The 21202-nt window shown below is 61.6% G+C and overlaps 2 protein-coding genes across 2 annotated transcripts; one reads left to right on the forward strand and one right to left on the reverse strand.

Moving 5' to 3' along the window:
- Positions 1-1705: 1705 nt before the first annotated feature.
- Positions 1706-7400, reverse strand: LOC309879256 (antigen WC1.1-like; the record flags this gene model as incomplete). The annotated part of the gene is made up of 12 exons (XM_082762793.1): positions 1706-1869; positions 2015-2101; positions 2181-2276; positions 2355-2507; positions 2637-2978; positions 3092-3400; positions 3471-3785; positions 3863-4183; positions 4292-4594; positions 4672-4986; positions 5064-5384; positions 7118-7400. The coding sequence occupies 12 exons, from the start codon at positions 7398-7400 to the stop codon at positions 1706-1708; spliced, it is 3009 nt and encodes a 1002-aa protein (XP_082618919.1).
- A 7568-nt stretch (positions 7401-14968) lies between these two features.
- On the forward strand, positions 14969-18835 carry LOC309879257 (antigen WC1.1-like; the record flags this gene model as incomplete). Its single annotated transcript, XM_082762794.1, has 12 exons — positions 14969-15024; positions 15141-15457; positions 15533-15847; positions 15925-16227; positions 16336-16656; positions 16734-17052; positions 17123-17427; positions 17541-17882; positions 18012-18164; positions 18266-18361; positions 18441-18527; positions 18672-18835. 12 exons carry the CDS (start codon positions 14969-14971, stop codon positions 18833-18835), a joined length of 2778 nt encoding a protein of 925 aa, XP_082618920.1.
- Between the last annotated feature and the right edge of the window lie 2367 nt (positions 18836-21202).

The raw sequence follows: 21202 nt of genomic DNA on the forward strand, positions 1-21202 counted from the left end.
CCTCCCCTCCCTTCCCCTCCCCTCCCCTCCCTTCCTCTCCCCTCCCCTCCCCTCCCCTCCCCTCCCCTCCCCTCCCCTCCCCCCCCCTTCCCTTCCCTTCCCTTCCCTTCCCTTCCCTTCCCTTCCCTTCCCTTCCCTTCCCTTCCCTTCCCTTCCCTTCCCTTCCCTTCCCTTCCCTTCCCTTCCCTTCCCTTCCCTTCCCTTCCCTTCCCATAAAAGCCAATTTGCTGCTGGCCCTCACACTATGGAGATGCCACAGCACTGTCCGAGGCCGAGTTGCTTCTGAGGATCTCCCGTCAGCTTGGAGGAGCACAAGTTTGTCACTGCCTGGATTTGATCCTCTACCATTTGCAATGAGTGGCCACACACCGCTGTTCTTCTTGCTACTGTGCAGCACTGAGCACATTCTTGCGAGTAGATGCAAAGCTAAGCATGCCTACGATGACACTACGCTGCGTGCCGTTGTTTCTGCTGGTCCCCACGAGCCGTGCCCTTCCCTCAGCCTGTTCATGCGGCCTAAACTGCATGAAGTTTAACAAGAGCAAGTGCCGGTTCCTGCACCTGGGAAGGGGCAACCCTGGCAGTACGTACAGACTGGGCGACGAGACGCTGGAGAGCAGCCCCGCAGAGAGGGATCTGGGGGTTGTGTTGGCAGCCAGGAGGGCCAATACCCTGGGGTGCATCAAGCACGGCATCGCCAGTCAGTCAAGGGAGGTGGTGGTGCCACTCTGCTCTGTGCTGGTGCGGCCTCACCTCGAGCACTGCGTGCAGTGCTGGGCACCACAGTACAAGAAGGACATTAAACTGTTGGAGAGTGTCCAGAGGAGGGCGATGAATATGGTGAAGGGCCGAGAGGGGAAGACGTATGAGGAGCATCTGAGGCACTGGGCCTGTTCAGCCTGGAGGAGAGGAGGCTGAGGGGGGACCTCATCGTGGTCTACAACTTCCTCATGAGGGGGAGTGGAGGGGCAGGCGCTGACCTATTCTCCTTAATCACCAGTGATAGGACCCGCGGGAATGGTGTCAAGCTGAGGCAGGGGAGGTTTAGGCCGGACATCAGGAAGAGGTTCTTCACCAAGAGGGGGGTCAATGACTGGAACAGGCTCCCAAGGGAAGCAGTCACGGAACCAGGCCTGTTGGAGTTTAAGAAGTGCATAGACTGTGCGTTTACTCACATGGTCTAAGATTTTGGGTAGACCTGTGTGGTGGCAGGAGTTGGACACAATGACCCTTATGGGTCCCTTCCAACTCGGGATATTCTCTGATTCTATCATTCTACATTATCCTGGCAGGGAGAGCGTGCAGCTCTGGGGCCAAAGGAAGGCCCCGGAGCTGGGCCCTGGGCTCTTCCCCGTCCTTCCTGCGTGCCCAGAGCCATGGGGATGTGCCAGAGGGCCCAGCTCTGCCCCATGGCCCCGAGGGATGGACGATGGACGCGGGAGAGAGAGAGAGACACAGAATGGTGCAAAGAGTGAAGTTCCAAGCATTTGGGGGCTTTAATTGGAAAGAGCGCTGCGCAGGGAAAGGCCATGCTGAAAAACTTCACAAAGAGCCTGGCGTGACGTTGGGCCACGGGTGCGGGCGGGCCGATGGAGCCGTTTCTGCAGCGTGCTGAGGGCTGGGCAGGGACGGGTGCCCCCCATGGGCAGGGCCAGCCCTCCCTGGGGCCGGAGCCCCCTCCTGCAGCCGTGTCCCCAGGGCCTCCTCACGGCGCTGTCCCCAGGGTGCCCATGTCAACGTCGTCATAACCCGTGTCCCCGCGGGGCTGCGCCGGGGCGTCCCCGCCGTGGGGAGCGGGGGGCTCCTCCGGCACGGCCGCAGCATCGTCGTAGCCATCCGGGGGGCCGTGCCCGGGCTGGGCCGGGGGGGCTGCGCCAGGCGAGGAGGGGCCGGGGCTGAGGACGCAGCCTCAAGGGCCGTGTGCCCTCACCTCCCCAGCACCACTGCTCCGTCATAGCCCCTCTCCTTGGGTCCCCTGTGCCTTGCAGTCCCTACTGATTGCCCCTTGCCCTACCTGGGGCCTCTATGCGGTTGCTCTCCTCCTCATCACCATCCCAGTTGTCGTCCTGCAGCTTCATGCCTGAGCCCTTGGACAGGGAACCTGTGGTGGAGAATGAGGTGCTGGGTGCTTGGCCAGGGATGGGGACAGCCCCAGGTACTGGGGACGACCGTGCTCCCACCTGTGTGGCTGGGCACCTCCTGGTACTCAGGCATCAGGCTGTAATCCAGCTCCTCGTACACAGCCTCAGCGCCGACATCCGTGGTTCTATTGCGGCCTGCAAGGAAGCACGTGTTGCACTCGCACGTCTCACAGTTCCCCTCAGACCCACGAGGACTCCCAAGGCAGTGCCCACCTCGGCGTTGCAGCCGTGCGCGGTGTGCCTGCACAGCCAGGGCTGCCAGGGCCAGGCCCAGCAACGTCCCCAGGAGCACGCACAGGACCGTGGGCACCGGCACGCTCCCCGACACTGCTGTGAGTGGGGCAACGCTGCTGCTGCTGCTGGCACCTGCAGGGATGGCGAGGGGCAGCGTGAGGCCGGGATCCGCACGGCAGCAGGGGCAGGGGGCAGGGGGCAGGGGGCAGTGGGCACGGGCAGAGCCAGCTGGGCAAGCACCCCCGTGCCGGCAGCTGCTACCTGCAGTGCTGGTGGCCCCGCTCGTGTCCTCGGTGTCCTCGTCACAGGCGATGTGGGCGACCCCCTCGGGGCCGCAGGACTGCAGGTGCCAGGGCGCCGAGGGGCAGCGCCAGAGCGAGGGGGCCCCCTCCTGGCATCGCACCCAGCCCAGCCAGGCGGGGACCGAGCCCTGTGCGGGGACGGCCGCCAGCCTCCCCCCGGTGCCACAGCCCAGCTGGCGGCAGACAACGGCAGCTGTGGCGGGGCTGGTGTCGTTGGCGCACACGCGGCCCCACGTCCCCTCGCGCAGCACCTCCAGGTGCCCGCTGCAGCTGCTGCTGCCCCCCGCCAGACGCAGCAGCCCTGCAACAACAGGGGACGGGGGGGTCGCGGCACCGTTGGGACAGGTGGGGCAGCGCGCACCCCACGGGCAGCGGGGCCTGCTCCCCACCCAGCTCAGGGATCACAGTGCTCACCTGAGCACACGGCACCGGCACCGCCGCCCCGGCGGCAGCCGCGCCGTGCCGGGGCTGGGCAGGCCCAGAGAGCCGCCTCCGTCCCCGAGCAGCCCCCGGCACCCGGCCACAGCGTCCCCACGCCGGGCCCGAAGCGCTCCGAGCCGGGCGCCTCCAGGGCCCGCCCGCAGCCCAGCTGGCGGCACACGACGTCGGCATCTGGCAGGTCCCAGGCGTCCTGGCAGACGGTGCCCCACGTGCCCTCGCTGTACACCTCCACCCTGCCGGCGCAGCGCCCGGGGCCGCCCGCCAGCCTCAGCCGCCGGCTGCCTGCACGGGAGGGCCAGGATGGGGCTGGGGGCGCCCGCTGGGCACCCGCGGCCCTTCCCGGCGCACTCACCTGAGCAGGCGACGGCCGCCTCTGGGGGGCTGTGGCCGGGCGCTGCGGCAGGCCCCGAGGCGTTGCACTGCGCCAGGAGCTCCTCGGTGCCAGCACAGCGCAGCTCCTGCAGCTCCACGGGGCCCGAGCTGGCGGCCGGCACAGCGTAGACCTTCTCTGGCACACCGCAGCCCAGCTGCCGGCACGCCACGGAGGCAGCTCGGTCGTCCCCCGGCCCCGCAGCCACGCGGGCCCAGGCCCCGGGGCTCGTGGCCACCTCCAGCCGCCCGTCGCACCGGCTCTCCCCGTCCAGCAGCCGCAGGGGCTCAGCGGCGCCTGCAAGAGCCCGGCCGTGCCGTGGGGACGGGCGCTGCTCCCCGCCTGCCACGGGTCCCCGCGGCCCCTGCACCCACCTGAGCAGTTGACGGCGGCGGCATGGCCAGGGGGGCAGGCGGGCTCCCCCAGCAGCGCCACGGGGCACTCGCCCGGGTGCCGCTCGCTCCCGCTGCAGCTCAGGGCATCGCGCCGCAGCGGCCCCGTCGCCGTGCCCGTCCCGAAATGGCCTCCTGGGGGCAGGGAGGCGGCGGGGCCGCAGCCCAGGTGGCGGCACAGGACGTGGGCGTCGCGCAGGTCCCAGGCGCTGGCACACAGCGCTCCCCATGTCCCCTGCGCCTCCACCTCCACCCGCCCGGCGCAGCCCGAGCCGCCATCCGCCAAACGGAAACCGGTGTAGGCTGCGGCGCAGAGAGGGCGCTGGGGGGATGGCAGGGCAGGGACGCCCCGGGGCACCCCACGCTGCAAGGGGCTGCCCCGGCCCCCCGGACAGCGGCCCCAGCACTTACGTGAGCAGACGATAGCAGCGGGGCCAGCACAGGCCTGGCCGTGGGTCGGCCGCCGGGCGCAGCTGGCCAGGAGTGGCTCGCTGCCGTTGCACTCAAAGGCGCCGTCCCAGAGCGGCCCCGTTGCTGCCCCAAAATGGCCGGCAGCGGGGACGGCCACTGCCGTGCCGCAGCCCAGCTCCCTGCACACCACCTGGGCGGCCTTGAGGTCCACGTGGCCGTGGCAGACGGTGGCCCAGGCCCGGCCCTGCCGCACCTCCAGCCGCCCCGAGCAGGCGCCGTCCCCTCCGGCCAGACGGGAGAACCCTGCCGCGAGAGGAGGGCTCCTGGGGGGGATGCGGACGAGGGGGCTCCCTGCAGCACCGCATGTCCCCAGCACTCACCTTGGCACACCACCGCAGTATTATAGACAGGAGGGCCGCGGTATGGTCCCCAGCCTTGAATTTTGCATTCCCAGAGGGCCTTCTCGTCCCCATTACAGTTGACAAGAGCCAAGCTGATAGAACCTACTGCTTGGCCAAAGTGAGAGCTGTGGTAGGTGCCAACAGCTGAGCCGCAGCCGATCTGCTGGCACACTACCTCAGCGTCCTCCATGTCCCAGTCATTGTCCGCCACCGCACCCCAGCGTCCCCGCAGCTTCACCTCCACTCTCCCCTCACAGGGTCCCCTGCCAGCCGCCAGCCGCAGCTCCAGCGCCTCTGTACAGAGCCGGGAGCCTCAGATTTGTGCAGGGTAGTCCCAGCACAGCATCCTCAGCACCACCACGCCACCTCACCTGTGCAGGTCACTCCCACATCCCAATCATGGTCACAGAATTGCTTGCCCCAGCCAAAGTGAGGGCAGTCCTGCAGGGTGGCTTCTGTCCCAAAGCAGAAGAATGGGTGCAGCCAGATGCGTCCCTTGCCCTGCCCAAACGGGGCGTACGGGGACGTCCACACCACCGCGCCGCAGCCCAGCTGCCGGCACACCACGCCGGCGCCCCGGTGGTCCCAGTCGAAGTCGTAGCTGCAGACGGAGCCCCACTCGCCCTCGTGCTTCACCTCCACGCGGCCGGCGCAGCGCCCGCCGCCATCCACCAGCCGCAGCTCCCCGCTGCCTGCGGGCAACCCCAGGGACCTTGCTGAGCCCGGGGGGCACCTTCCCCATGGCTGCTCCCTGCCCCACCGCTTGCCCACGGCCAGCCCCTGCCCCACGGCCAGCCCCACCACTCACCCCTGCAGAGCTGCACGCAGAGGAGCAGCCCCAGTGCCCTGGCAGGCACCATCCTGCCCCCAGTGCCAGACGCAGCCCCGCGCCGGGGAGGGGGATATATAGGCAGCCCCCGCTGGCAGGAGCCAATGGGGGCGGCGGAGGCACCTTGTGAGCCGCTATCAGGAGGGTTATCTGCTGCCTGCCGGGGCCCAGCCTCCAATAACCTGCTCTGTGCCCAAATATGAGACTCGGCTCCGCTTCTGGCGTCACGCACCCCCCCGCCTCCCCGCTGGGGCTCAGCACCCAAATGTCCCTGAGGGGAGCCAGCCTGCCTGGCTCCTGTGTCCCCCTGAGCTGGGGTTGGGGCTGTGCCCGAGGAGAGCAGGTCCCCATGGGGATAGGGTTATCCCCAGCATGGGGTCCTCCCTCAGAACATGGCCTCCCTCAGCACCCCAGTACTCAGCCTGTTTCAGGGGGGGCCTTCACCCACCTGGAACAAGCCCAGGGGTCACCGCGCAGAATCAGGTCCCCGCGCTGGCCTCAAGACATGCAGGAGGGACATCTCCAGCGACTGCAGAGGCTGGTGGCACAGGGCACAAGGGGGGCAGATTCCCCCTCTCAGGGACACGGTGGCTTTCACTTCATGCAGCTGCTGGGGCACCTGCGCTGCTGGCGATAGCATCGTGGCTTTGAGCAGCAGCGGGGATGCTGCCAACGGGCTAAGAGCTGAGGCTTCAGCCTCAGGGCACCAAGCTGCAGCACCGTCCATGGGGGGAATGGGTCACCTACACAGGTTCCTGTCCGACACTAGGGACAGCTTGTGGCCTTGTTATCACCTAGATAGACCCCAAAGAGGCTACTTGTGCCTCTGGACGTGGAGACAGAAAGAAGGAGCCCTAAAGTGGGAGGAGGAGGAGGAGGAGGAGGCAGCCTGAACCTAGCAGCAGGCACAGGGGTACCCACACAACGTAGCTGGGGGGTCCTGCTGCTGTGGGGCCAGCACAGAAGCCCCCAGCTGTAGAAGGGGCCAGCAGCAGGGGCCCAGCCCTCCCTGCCCGTGTCCCTGTGTGCAGCCCGGTGCTGGGGCAGGAGGAAGTGTGTGCCGGGTGCGCAGGTGACTCTCAGAAGCGCTACCCTGTCCATCCGCAGGGCCAGGACACTACAAAACCCATAGCAAAACCCATAAAGAAACAGCTCACTACTGGCTTTGTAACCAACACCTATCTTGAGGCCTAGCAGGCTCCTGTCCAGTTCTGGAAGGACAATGACAGGCGACTGCTGTTGCCTCTTTTGCTGGGACAGGTTTTGCTTTCAGAAGCTACTCGCAGTGCACTAATGAGAGAGGAAGAGCTGTGAGGAGCATTTTCGAAGGCTGCTTTCCGTATTAGGGCATATGATCTGATAGGCAGGGTGCTTCCCCAGAGTGAAGTCAGTGCTTAAACTGATTAACTGCAGCTATTTGATGTTGCTTGTACCTGCTGTTGCTGGGGCAGGGACTCCTATTTTCTCTTACTGACTCCTATGCAGAAGCCTGCAATGCTCCAGCAGCAGCAAAGTGACCATCCTGAAGGCAGGGCCCTGGCGTCAGCCAGCTGCTCTTAGAGGAAGGCTGCCCAGAGCTGGGGTGGGAAGCTGCACTCATGAGCCCTGAGCACCAGCCCTGCAGCCCCCTGTTGTCCTGCTGGCTGTCCCCCAGCTGCTCTCTGGGCTCTGCGACAGGACACTGAAGGTGGTCGTCAGCCGATAGCACCGAGTACTTGATGCACTGGAGCCTGCCCCCGCACAGGGGGCAACGCGGCTTCTTCTTGGCCCCCCGCAGCGCACAGCCCAAGCAAAGTTGTTGGAGGCAGGGCAGCAGGTAGGCCATGTCGTCCCAGCTGTGACGATAGAGCATGCAGGCCCAGCCTGACGACCCGTCCATGGCCGCAGGACACTGCAGAGATGCCACCAACTGCAAGAGACAGCGAGGCCACGGCCGCTGGCGCTCCCAGGGTGGGCGGCAGAGATGCCGCAGTATCCCAGCAGGAAACCCGCGGGCCCCGTGGCTGTGCCGTCCTGTGATCCCCACTGCCACGGAGCCGGGCTGTGGCCCTGGCAGCTCCCCGAGCCCCACGATCCCCAGGGGGATTCGTCCCCGCACAGCTCAGCTGGAGGCTCCACAGCACAACCTGACCGAATCCTTGCTCAGCCGTCCAAGCCTCACGGACACGCTGGGCAGGAGTGCAGGCACAAGCCAGGCTGGGCCAGGCCCTGCCGGCACCTGGACATAACCAGGGAGGCCCGCGCAGTCCTGGTCCCCAGATTTTTGGGCCATGATTCCACAGAGCCTTCAACCCTTTCTTTAGCTTTCAAGATGCTGAAATGGTCCCTGGCTGAAAAAGAACTTGTTCCCTGCCTGGCACTAAGAATCGTAGCTTCGGGCTAACGTCTGAGTTTCTTTTCTGTTATGTGAACAGCCAGGGAGACTTGGCCTCCCTTCTCCGTTGAGTTTGGTGCTGCCTAGCCTTAACATCTTCCATACTCAGTAGCGTACCCCAGACTCTCGCATTTTGAGAGGGATTGTACTCTCCTTACATCATATGGGAATCCCATTTTTATGAAATGTCTTAAAACAACATTACTTTTTAATTAACTTTTTTTTTTCTTTTTTCTCTCTCTCTAGGTCTGCCAGTAGCTTACAAAGTAGAAAGGTGTGCTTCTCTCTCTGTCTTGTATAGAGTTAGAGGCAATGCCAATTTAATCCACGACTGAGGCTCTGCAATGGTGCAAGTCTATCCTACTACTTCAAAATCAGTGATGCAACCTGAGTTTATGCTAATTAACCTTCAGGGATTGAATCAATTTAAAGCTTCTGGACTATGACAATTCTTTGAAAGCATTCCCACTGGTTTATTTTCTCCCTTTACATTTGTTTGCTATCTCCGTCTCATTCCAAGCAGTCAGGACTGGTTTGCTTCTCTGTTCTCTGGAAAAGTTCTCTGCACTAGGAACCATTGTTAGAATCAGAATCCTGATCTAAGAGTATTGCAAGGAATGTTCCAGCAATTCGTGTCAACAGAGGGCTTGAAGGGTAGACCTTGAGTCTCTGATACCTGGGGATAAGAGAACAAAGGGGTCTCAGAATAACTGCTAACTATCGTGACTATTGCGTGGGCCACCAGGCAAGTCTCTGATATCCGGCCAAGATGGACAAAGGAGAAGGACAAGGACAAAGCCTGGGAGGAAGACTATGAGCCTTCATCACGAGAGACCCCCAGAGGGACCGCTGGGGACTGATGCACATGCGCCAGTGGGAGGGTTGGGAATCCGGGAACTAATTATAACAACACTGCCTATTCTAGAAGTAGTAATGAACATGTATTAGCCTAGGAGCAGAAAAAGCTGCCGCCTGATGTAATGTGTGTGCATGTTGGAGGAGCCCAGACTCCCCGCACACCCAGCGCTCTTTACTTGCCTTTTATTAACCCCATAAATAAATCTCATAAAGCTAAGTTGACTTGGAATTTGTAACAGTATGATGAGAAGTGTTGCACTCCAAGTTGGGAAGGGGAGAGGAAAGTGTTCATGTATACGTGAGAATTGTACTCAAACAGCTGACTACACCTTTGCGTACACCTTTTAAGGGAAAACTTTAAACCTGAGAAGCAACAGGAAGTTTGCTACGTTTCCTGCTATGATACCGGGGTATATGATTTAGGAATGATATCAAAGGATGATATCATACCTATAGTCTGCTGCAGGCTGAAAAGTAGCCTGTGCCTCAGGTAGCCTTTTATGTCTTTGCTTTTGTTACTACATCCCTGTAAGTCTTCAAAAGGGAAATGAAATTATCCTACCCAGAACAAACACTGTCCAGAAGACACTTGAGTTGTTAGGGCCTGCATTCTCACTGAAACCAAAGGCAGGGATCTTACTGGCCTGAAGATAGGGGCTTTAATCTATCCGGGCTTGTTTACTCCTGAAGGAGCGTGAAAGAGACGCATGTCCTTGTATGGACTGGCTCATTTTCAGCCGACTATCCACCAATATTCCCAGGTCCTTCTCTGCCAGGCAGCCTTCCAACCACTCAACCATCTTCAAACTTCCAGATCTAGAGGAACACTTTGGCTGCAGCCTAAAAGCCATGTGTACAGAAGCTCCCCCAAGCCAGCCAATCTTCTCCGCGTGATCTGCCGGAAAACAGCTGTCCTGGTTTCAGCTACGATAGAGTTAATTTTCCTCCTAGGAGCTGGTAGGGTGCTATGTTGTGGATTAGGATGAACACCCGATGTTTTAATTGTTGCCGAGCAGTGCTTACACTAAGCCAAGGATCACAGAATCACAGAATCACAGAATTTCTAGGTTGGAAGAGACCTCAAGATCATCGAGTCCAACCTCTGACCTAACGCTAGCAGTCCCCACTAAACCATATCCCTAAGCTCTACATCTAAACGTCTTTTGAAGACTTCCAGGGATGGTGACTCCACCACTTCCCTGGGCAGCCTGTTCCAATGCCTCACAACCCTTTCAGTGAAGAAGTTCTTCCTAACATCTAACCTAAAACTCCCCTGGCTCAACTTAAGCCCATTCCCCCTCGTCCTGTCACCAGGCACGTGGGAGAACAGACCAACCCCCACCTCGCTACAGCCTCCCTTGAGGTACCTATAGAGAGTGTTCCCCAGTAGGCTGCTTTTTCTTCATGTTTTCTACCATCTCTGTGAAATAGTTTTGGAGACTCTATGAGCTAGTTACGTTGGTGGTGCCTTCTCAGGACAGGAAAACCCTGGTGGTGCTACTTCCCTGTGAAGTAGTTTGGCAGTGACTCAAGTTCAGAAGCTGGCAGATAAGTGTTCCTGGGTTCTACAGTTGCTTTGTGTTGGGGAGTTTGAGGACTTCCTTCACCTGGTCTGTTTTCAGTGAAGTTACTTACATGGATTCTAAGCTTCCTTCCGAGCCCTAAAAAAATAAAATAATAATAACAAAAAATAATAAATAAAAACAACCTCAGAAGCTCAAGCGCATGCAGGTAAGGCTGACTTTGAAGAATGTTTTCAAGTATTTGTTAAGATTGAACAACAGGCAGTATGAAAAAGGAGCTTACTGTGAATTCAAATCTTGCTTTGTGGGAAGAAGAAACAGTTTCAGGTAGATATTAGTGGCGTTCTTGTTACTTCGGCGAAGTGTCAAGTGTGGGAATGTGCTGTACGTAGAAGAAATGCTGTTTCCACAATACGCAAATCAAAAGCCTTTAAGAGGAAGATGTGTTTTCCCCCTTGTTCAGTCTCCCTTTCTTCTCCAGGTTTGTTCTGGTAGTTTTCCAAAGCTTTGACTACACTTCAGATGTTCTGACAAGCTCGTCCTTCTCGGTATGTCTCCTGAATGCACTTGAGGCTTTGTCTGGCCCCCGGACCCGGTCCGTCTCTGTGTCTCCCAGGTCCATCGTCCATCCCGTGGGGCCGCAGGGCAGAGCTGGGCCTGCAGGCATGTCCCCATTGCTCTGGGCACATGGGAAGGATGGAGAAGAGCCCAGGGCCCAGCTCTGGGGCCTTCCTTCGGCCACAGAGCTGCACGCTCTCCCTGCCAGGAGAACAGGACGAGGAAAGGAAGGGCACGGTGCATCCCGGAATGCTTCCTCTGCCCCAGCACCTCCAGTGCCACCCACCCGGGGGCGAGGGGGTATTGTGCACCCTCAGCAAGCTGGCTGAGGACACCAAGGTGGGCAGGAGTGTTGATGTGCCTGAGGGCAGGAAGGCTCTGCAGAGGGACCTGGACAGGCTGGAGCGATGGGCCGAGGCCAACTGGACGAGGTTCAACAAGGCCAAGTGCCGCATCCTGCACGTGGGGCACAACAACCCCATGCAAGGCTGCAGGCTGGGGGCAGAGTGGCTGGAAAGCTGCCCGGAGGGAAGGGAGCTGGGGGCATTGGTTGGCAGGCGGCTGAACAGGAGCCAGCGGTGTGCTTAGGTGGCCAAGAGGGCCAACAGAGTCCTGGCTAGTGTCAGAAGTGGTGTGGCCAGCAGGGCAAGGGAAATGATTGTCGCCCTGTACTCGGCCCTGGTGAGGCCACACCTTGAGTACTGCGTTCAGCTCTCGGGCCCCCAGTACAAGAAGGACATGGACCTGTTAGAACAAGTCCAGGGCATGGCCATGAGGATGATGAGAGGGCTGGAGAACCTCTTGAGAGCAGCAATCTGCAGCCAATCACACAGGCTCAGGCAAGGAGCTCAGGGAAGCAGCATATTTATTCACAGTTGCAGTGGTGGGCATCCTGCAAGTTGGAGCACGCAGCAGAAGTGTATCGTAACCTTGTATTCCCCACTACCCAACACTTCCTTCCTCCCTTTTCCTTAGTGGTTGAGTACTACAGGTTAACAAGCTATTCAGCACTTATTACTATACAATATGTGTACAATCTTTATTTGACCAACCTTTAGTTTCTCATTTTTCCCATTTTATTCTTTTACTCTTGTGTCTAGGGGGGGCATGTTTTTTTCTTTTTTGTTTTTGCTAACCTTTGTTCTTCTGAGACCTTCCACTGTCCCATTATACGATCAACTTACCTCCTCCTCTCTCCACCCCCACCCTTTATGCTTGCACAATCACTTTGGAATATGCAGGGTTAGTGGAATGTTGAACTGCAAGAACACAATTTTAATTCTCACACTCTCCTCTGCAGACAAGCCGAGGGACTTGGGGTTGCCCTTGCAGCGTTTTGACCACACCACACAGCTCGGTGTCAGCCCGCATGAACCCCATCAGGGTCAACAAGTCCAAGGTGCTGCACCTGGGTCGGGGCAATCCCAGTCAGGGGTACACACTGGGAGCAGGACTCATTGAGAGCAGCCCTACAGAGAAGGATTGGGGGTTCTGGTGGAAGAAAGGCTCCACATGAGCCAGCAGTGCGCACTTGAAGGCCAGAAGGCTACCTGCATCCTGGGCTGCATCAACAGCAGAGTGACCAGCAGGGCAAGGGAGGTGATTGTCCCCCTCTGCTCTGCCCTTGTGAGGACCCACCGGGAGTCCTGCGTCCTGGATCACGGCCCCCAGCACAAGAAAGATGCAGACCTGTTGTCGCGAGTCCAGGGGAGGGCTGCAAAGGTGATCAGAGGGCTGGAGCAGCTCTCCCATGAAGAAAGGCTGAGAGAGCTGGGGCTGTTCAGCCTGGAGAAGAGAAGGCTCCGGGCAGACCTTCTTGTGGCCTTTCGGTATTTTTAAAGGGGTCTTATAAAACGGACGGAAAAGGACTCTTTACTCAGGTAGGAAATGTCTGGAACAAGTGGGAATGGTTTTAAACTAAAAGCGGATAGATTTAGGTTAGCCATCAGGAGGAACTTCTTCCCTGTAAGGGTAGTGAGGCACTGGAACACGTTGCCAGGAGAAGCTGAGGATACCCCATTCCTGGAGGTGTTCAATGTAACGCTGCAGGGGGCCTTGGCCAACCTGACATAGTGGGTGGCATCCCTGCCTATGGCAGGGGGTTGGAGTTAGATGATCTTTAACATCCCCTCCAACCCAAGCCTCTCTTCATTCTTCCCAGCACCCAGAGCAGGGCGCACACGCAACCAGGGCCTGGAGGCAAAGGCTGGCAGCTTGTAACATTCATGAGCTGCTGCCTTTAGGATGGTCGCTTTGCTGCTGCTGGAACATTGCAGGCTTCTGCATAGGAGTCAGTAAGAGAAAACAGGAGTCCCTGCCCCAGCGACAGCAGGTACAAGCAACATCAAATAGCTGCAGTTAATCAGTTTAAGCACTGACTTCACTCTGGGGAAGCACCCTGCCTATCAGATCATATGCCCTAATACGGAAAGCAGCCTTTGAAAATGCTCCTCACAGCTCTGCCTCTCTCATTAGTGCACTGCGAGTAGCTTCTGAAAGCAAAACCTGTCCCAGCAAAAGAGGTAACAGCAGTCACCTGCCCTTGTCCTTCCAGAACTGGACAGGAGCCTGCTAGGCCTCAAGATAGGTGGTGGTTACAAAGGCAGTAGTGAGCTGTTTCTTATGGGTTTTGTTTCTTCCTTTTCTCAGATGATGGTTGTGATTGGTAATTTCCAGCACAGCTGCTTGAGTTGGCACAGGTTGCTGTCGTTTAACCCAGCAGCAGCTGAGTACCACAGAGCCCTTCAGTGGGTCCCCTGGCCAAGTGGGATGGGGCAGAGAACTGAGAAAATAAACAAACAGACTTAAAACAAAACAAAAACCCAGAAGATACGAAAGGGCTGGTGTTGCGTGGAGCGGGGCCTGGCAGTGCTGCTCGGGCCCGGCCCCGTGTCTGCTCGCCGCAGCCTGTCCTATCGGCCTTCCCTGGCTGCCTGGGGCTGGAGCTGCCCAGGGAAGAAAGCGAGAAGCTGGAGGACCTGGGGTGGAGAGCAGCGCTGCTCTGGCACGCTGTGCCAGAAGAGGAATGCCCTGTGTCCCGGCCCTGCGGACGGACAGGGCTGCAATTATGGCTGCGCTACTGTGAGGCGCCTGCACACCCGGCACACACTTCCTCCTGCCCCAGCACCGGGCTGCACACAGGGACACGGGCAGGGAGGGCTGGGCCCCTGCTGCTGGCCCCTTCTACAGCTGGGGGCTTCTGTGCTGGCCCCACAGCAGCGAGACCCCCCAGCACCAAGCTACGTTCTGTGGGTACCCCTGTGCCTGCTGCTAGGGTCAGGCTGCCTTCTCCTCCTCCTCCCACTTTAGGGCTCCTTCTTTCTGCCCCTAGCTCCAGAGGCACAAGTAGCCTCTTTGGGGTCTTTCTGGGTGATGCCCAGGCCACAAGAGGTCCCTAGTGTCGGACAGGAACCTGTGTAGGTGACACATTTCCTTCATGGACAGTGCTGCAGCTTGGTGCCCTGAGGCTGAAGCCTCAGCTCTGAGCCCGTTGGCAGCATCCCCACTGCTGCTCAAAGCCACGATGCTATCGCCAGCAGCGCAGGTGCCCCAGCAGCTGCATGAAGTGAAAGCCACCGTGTCCCTGAGAGGGGGAATCTGCCCCCCTTGTGCCCTGTGCCACCAGCCTCTGCAGGGGCTGGAGATGTCCCTTCTGCACATCTTGAGGCCAGCGCAGGGACCTGATTCTGCACAGTGAACCCCGGGGTTCTTCCAGGTGGGTCAAGGCGCCCCCCCCGACACAGGCTGAGTACTGGGGTGCTGAGGGAGGCCATGTTCTGAGGGAGGACCCCATGCTGGGGATAACCCTGTCCCCACAGGGACCTGCTCTCCTCGGGCACAGCCCCAACCCCAGCTCAGGGGGACACAGGACCCAGGAAGGCTGGTTCCCCTCGGGGACATTTGGGTGCTGAGCCCCAGCAGGGAGGCGGGGGGGTGCGTGACGCCAGAAGCGGAGCCGAGTCTCATATTTGGGCACAGAGCAGGTTATTGGAGGCTGGGCCCCGGCAGGCAGCAGATAACCCTCCTGATAGCGGCTCACAAGGTGCCTCCGCCGCCCCCATTGGCTCCTGCCAGCGGGGGCTGCCTATATATCCCCCTCCCCGGCGCGGGGCTGCGTCTGGCACTGGGGGCAGGATGGTGCCTGCCAGGGCACTGGGGCTGCTCCTCTGCGTGCAGCTCTGCGGGGGTGAGTGGTGGGGCTGGCCGTGGGGCAGGGGCTGGCCGTGGATAAGTGGTGGGGCAGGGAGCAGCTGTGGGGCAGGCATCCCCCGGGCTCAGCAAGGTCCCTGGGGTTGCCTGCAGGCAGCGGGGAGCTGCGGCTGGTGGATGGTGGCGGGCGCTGCGCCGGCCGCGTGGAGGTGAAGCACGAGGGCGAGTGGGGCTCCGTCTGCAGCTACGACTTTGACTGGGACCACCGGGGAGCCGGCGTGGTGTGCCGGCAGCTGGGCTGCGGCGCGGTGGCCCGGGCGTCCCCGTACGCCCCGTTTGGGCAGGGCAAGGGACGCATCTGGCTGCACCCCTTCTTCTGCCTTGGGACAGAAGCTTCCTTGGAGAACTGCCCTCACTTTGGCTGGGGCAACCACTTCTGTGGTCATGAGTGGGACGTGGGGGTAACCTGCACAGGTGAGGTGGGGTGGTGGTGCTGGGGATGCTGGGTCAGGATTACAAGTCCAGGACTGAGTCCTGTACTCGGTGCAGAGGCGTTGGAGCTGCGGCTGGCGGCTGGGAGGGGACCGTGTGAGGGGAGAGTGGAGGTGAAGCTGCGGGGACGCTGGGGCACGGTGGTGGACGACTCCTGGGACATGGAGGATGCTGAGGTGGTGTGCCAGCAGATGGGCTGCGGCTCGGCTGCTGGCGCATACCAAGGTAACAAATTTGGTCAGGGAGATGGTCCCATCAGCTTAGCCTTTATCAACTGTGACGGGACTGAGAAGGCCCTCTGGGACTGCAAGATTCGGGGTTGGGGACCCTATGCCAGCCCTACAAAATACGACAGCGCTGTGGTGTGCCAAGGTGAGTGCTGGGGACATGCGGTGCTGCAGGGAGCCCCCTCGTCCGCATCCCCCCCAGGAGCCCTCCTCTCGCGGCAGGGTTCTCCCGTCTGGCCGGAGGGGACGGCGCCTGCTCGGGGCGGCTGGAGGTGCGGCAGGGCCGGGCCTGGGCCACCGTCTGCCACGGCCACGTGGACCTCAAGGCCGCCCAGGTGGTGTGCAGGGAGCTGGGCTGCGGCACGGCAGTGGCCGTCCCCGCTGCCGGCCATTTTGGGGCAGCAACGGGGCCGCTCTGGGACGGCGCCTTTGAGTGCAACGGCAGCGAGCCACTCCTGGCCAGCTGCGCCCGGCGGCCGACCCACGGCCAGGCCTGTGCTGGCCCCGCTGCTATCGTCTGCTCACGTAAGTGCTGGGGCCGCTGTCCGGGGGGCCGGGGCAGCCCCTTGCAGCGTGGGGTGCCCCGGGGCGTCCCTGCCCTGCCATCCCCCCAGCGCCCTCTCTGCGCCGCAGCCTACACCGGTTTCCGTTTGGCGGATGGCGGCTCGGGCTGCGCCGGGCGGGTGGAGGTGGAGGCGCAGGGGACATGGGGAGCGCTGTGTGCCAGCGCCTGGGACCTGCGCGACGCCCACGTCCTGTGCCGCCACCTGGGCTGCGGCCCCGCCGCCTCCCTGCCCCCAGGAGGCCATTTCGGGACGGGCACGGCGACGGGGCCGCTGCGGCGCGATGCCCTGAGCTGCAGCGGGAGCGAGCGGCACCCGGGCGAGTGCCCCGTGGCGCTGCTGGGGGAGCCCGCCTGCCCCCCTGGCCATGCCGCCGCCGTCAACTGCTCAGGTGGGTGCAGGGGCCGCGGGGACCCGTGGCAGGCGGGGAGCAGCGCCCATCCCCACGGCACGGCCGGGCTCTTGCAGGCGCCGCTGAGCCCCTGCGGCTGCTGGACGGGGAGAGCCGGTGCGACGGGCGGCTGGAGGTGGCCACGAGCCCCGGGGCCTGGGCCCGCGTGGCTGCGGGGCCGGGGGACGACCGAGCTGCCTCCGTGGCGTGCCGGCAGCTGGGCTGCGGTGTGCCAGAGAAGGTCTACGCTGTGCCGGCCGCCAGCTCGGGCCCCGTGGAGCTGCAGGAGCTGCGCTGTGCTGGCACCGAGGAGCTCCTGGCGCAGTGCAACGCCTCGGGGCCTGCCGCAGCGCCCGGCCACAGCCCCCCAGAGGCGGCCGTCGCCTGCTCAGGTGAGTGCGCCGGGAAGGGCCGCGGGTGCCCAGCGGGCGCCCCCAGCCCCATCCTGGCCCTCCCGTGCAGGCAGCCGGCGGCTGAGGCTGGCGGGCGGCCCCGGGCGCTGCGCCGGCAGGGTGGAGGTGTACAGCGAGGGCACGTGGGGCACCGTCTGCCAGGACGCCTGGGACCTGCCAGATGCCGACGTCGTGTGCCGCCAGCTGGGCTGCGGGCGGGCCCTGGAGGCGCCCGGCTCGGAGCGCTTCGGGCCCGGCGTGGGGACGCTGTGGCCGGGTGCCGGGGGCTGCTCGGGGACGGAGGCGGCTCTCTGGGCCTGCCCAGCCCCGGCACGGCGCGGCTGCCGCCGGGGCGGCGGTGCCGGTGCCGTGTGCTCAGGTGAGCACTGTGATCCCTGAGCTGGGTGGGGAGCAGGCCCCGCTGCCCGTGGGGTGCGCGCTGCCCCACCTGTCCCAACGGTGCCGCGACCCCCCCGTCCCCTGTTGTTGCAGGGCTGCTGCGTCTGGCGGGGGGCAGCAGCAGCTGCAGCGGGCACCTGGAGGTGCTGCGCGAGGGGACGTGGGGCCGCGTGTGCGCCAACGACACCAGCCCCGCCACAGCTGCCGTTGTCTGCCGCCAGCTGGGCTGTGGCACCGGGGGGAGGCTGGCGGCCGTCCCCGCACAGGGCTCGGTCCCCGCCTGGCTGGGCTGGGTGCGATGCCAGGAGGGGGCCCCCTCGCTCTGGCGCTGCCCCTCGGCGCCCTGGCACCTGCAGTCCTGCGGCCCCGAGGGGGTCGCCCACATCGCCTGTGACGAGGACACCAAGGACACGAGCGGGGCCACCAGCACTGCAGGTAGCAGCTGCTGGCACGGGGGTGCTTGCCCAGCTGGCTCTGCCCGTGCCCACTGCCCCCTGCCCCCTGTCCCCTGCCCCTGCTGCCATGCGGATCCCGGCCTCACGCTGCCCCTCGCCATCCCTGCAGGTGCCAGCAGCAGCAGCAGCGTTGCCCCACTCACAGCAGTGTCGGGGAGCGTGCCGGTGCCCACGGTCCTGTGCGTGCTCCTGGGGACGTTGCTGGGCCTGGCCCTGGCAGCCCTGGCTGTGCAGGCACACCGCGCACGGCTGCAACGCCGAGGTGGGCACTGCCTCGGGGGTTCCCCTGGTGCCCCTTTCGGAGTCTCCATGGGGCTGTGGGGAACAGTGGGGCATGCCGTTGCAGCGTGTACTTCCCTACAGACCCCGTGAAAGCCACGGATGTCGGCGCTGAGGCCGTGTACGAGGAGCTGGATTACAGCCTGATGCCCGAGTACCAGGAGGTGCCCAGCCACACAGGTAGGAGCACGGTTGTCCCCAGGGCCTGGGGCTGTCCCCATCCCTGGCCGAGCACCCAACACCACAGTCTCCACTGCAGGTTCCCTGTCCAAGGGCTCAGGCATGAAGCTGCAGGATGACAGCTGGGATGGTGACGAGGTGGAGAGAGACCTTGGAGTAGCCCCAGGTAGGGGAAAGGGCAATGAACAGGGACTCAAAGGCATAAGGGTCAGAGGAGAGGGACTATGACCGAGCAGTGGTGCTGGGGAGGTGAGGGCACACGGCCCTTGAGGCTGCGTCCTCAGCCCCGGCCCCTCCTCGCCTGGCGCAGCCCCCCCGGCCCAGCCTGGGCACGGCCCCCCGGATGGCTACGACGATGCTGCGGCCGTGCCGGAGGAGCTCCCCGCTCCCCACGGCGGGGACGCTCCGGCGCAGCCCCGTGGTGACACGGGCTATGACGACGTTGACATGGGCACCCTGGGGACAGTGCCGTGAGGAGGCCCTGGGGACACGGCTGCAGGAGGGGGCTCCGGCCCCAGGGAGGGCTGGCCCTGCCCATGGGGGGCACCCGTCCCTGCCCAGCCCTCAGCACGCTGCAGAAACGGCTCCATCGGCCCACCCGCACCCGTGGCCCAACATCACGCCAGGCTCCTTGTGAAGTTTTTCAGCATGGCCTTTCCCTGCGCAGTGCTCTTTCCAATTAAAGCCCCCAAATGCTTGGAACCTCGCTCCCAGCACCGTTCTGTCTTTCTCTCTCCTGGGTCCATCTTCCGTCCCTCAGGGCCATGGGGCAGAGCTGGGCCCGCAGGCACGTCCCCATGGCTCTGGGCACGCGGGAAGGATGTGGAAAAGCCCAGGGCCCGGCCCCAGGGCCTTCCTTTGGCCCCAGAGCTGCACGCTCTCCCTGCCAGGATAATGTAGAATGATAGAATCATAGCATATCCCGAGTTGGACTCGATGATCCGTATGGGTCCCTTCCAACTCCTGCCACCACACAGGTCTGTTAGAAGTTGTCCCCTTAATTTTTCAGAGAGCATTGTATTAACCAGAGAAAGGAAGTTATTGAGTAAGCCAACAGCAAGCAAAACAGCGCTGGGCAGCTGGAGAGTCCCGGCTCCGCCAATGGCGTGCACCTCACCCCCGCCAGGGTCCCTTTTTATATCTTGGTAATTCCGGGATTCCGCAGCACATCCTGGTATATTCTGTGACTGTGCACACTGTTGCTAGGGGGTCGTCTCTGTCCCTCTGGTGGTCGTGAAGATGAAGGCCGTAGTCTTCCTCGGCGTTGTGGTTCAACTTCTTTTTTTATTTGGTCATGTTGGCCCAGCGTGAGACAGAAAGGCAGGATGTTGATACACTATTTTAGCAACAAGACAATGAACAAACATTTATTGTGTATTACAAGGTCTACCCTAGATTTTAGACCATGTGAGTAAATGCAGAGTCCGTGCACTGCTTCAACTCCGACAGGCCTGGTGCCGTGACTGGTTCCCTTGGGAGCCTGTTCCAGTGATTGACCCCCCTCTCGGTGAAGAACCTCTTCCTGATGTCCAGCCTAAACCTCCTCTGCCTCAGCTTGACACCATTCCCATGGGTCCTATCACTGGTGATTAAGGAGAACAGGTCAGTGCCTGCCCCTCCACTCCCCCTCATGAGGAAACTGTAGACCACGATGAGGTCCCCCCTCAGCCTCCTCTCCTCCAGGCTGAACAGGCCCAGTGCCCTCAGACGCTCCTCATACGTCTTCCCCTCTCGTCCCTTCACCATATTCATCGCCCTCCTCTGGACACTCTCCAACAGTTTAATGTCCTTCTTGTACTGTGGTGCCCAGCACTGCACGCAGTGCTCGAGGTGAGGCCGCACCAGCGCAGAGCAGAGCAGGACAATGACCTCCCTCGACCGACTGGCGATGCCGTGCTTGATGCACCCCAGGGTATTGGCCCTCCTGGCTGCCAGGGCACACTGCTGGCTCACATTCAGCTTGCTGTCAAACACAACCCCCAGATCCCTCTCTGCGGGGCTGCTCTCCAGCGTCTCGTCGCCCAGTCTGTACGTACTGCCAGGGTTTCCCCTTCCCAGGTGCAGGAACCGGCACTTGCTCTTGTTAAACTTCATGCAGTTTAGGCCGCATGAACAGGCTGAGGGAAGGGCACGGCTCGTGGGGACCAGCAGAAACAACGGCACACAGCGTAGTGTCATTGTAGCCATGCTTAGCTTTGCATCTACTCGCAAGAATGTGCTCAGTGCTGCACAGTAGCAAGAAGAACTGCGGTGTGTGGCCACTCATTGCAAATGGTAGAGGATCAAATCCAGGCAGTGACAAACTCGTGCTCCTCCAAGCTGACGGGAGATCCTCAGAAACAACTCGGCCTCGGACAGTGCTGTGGCATCTCTATAGTGTGAGGGTCAGCAGCAAATTGGCTTTTTTGGGAAAATGGGAAGGGAAGGGAAGGGAAGGGAAGGGAAGGGAAGGGAAGGGAAGGGAAGGGAAGGGAAGGGAAGGGAAGGGAAGGGAAGGGAAGGGAAGGGAAGGGAAGGGCCAGAGGAATTATTGTTCCTCTCTACTCAGCCCTGGAGAGGCTGGAACTGGAAAATTGTGTTCAGTTTTGTGCCCCTCACTACAAGAAGGACAGGGAGGTGCTGGAACATGTCCACAGAAGGGCAGCAAAGCTGTTGAAGTGTCTAGAGACCAAGTCTTATGAGGAGCAGCTGAGAACTGCTGAAAGAGGCCTGGAGAAAAGGAGGCTCAGGGGTGACCTTATCATGCTCTTGAAATACCTTAAGGGAAGTTGAAGGGAGTGGGGGTCTGTCTCTTTTCCAAACACATTGGGTGAGCCAAACTGGCCAGAGGGACACTGCATG

Source organism: Aythya marila, assembly GCF_965140915.1.
Source record: "Aythya marila genome assembly, chromosome: 5".
In the NCBI taxonomy this organism is placed as follows: Eukaryota; Metazoa; Chordata; class Aves; order Anseriformes; family Anatidae; genus Aythya; species Aythya marila.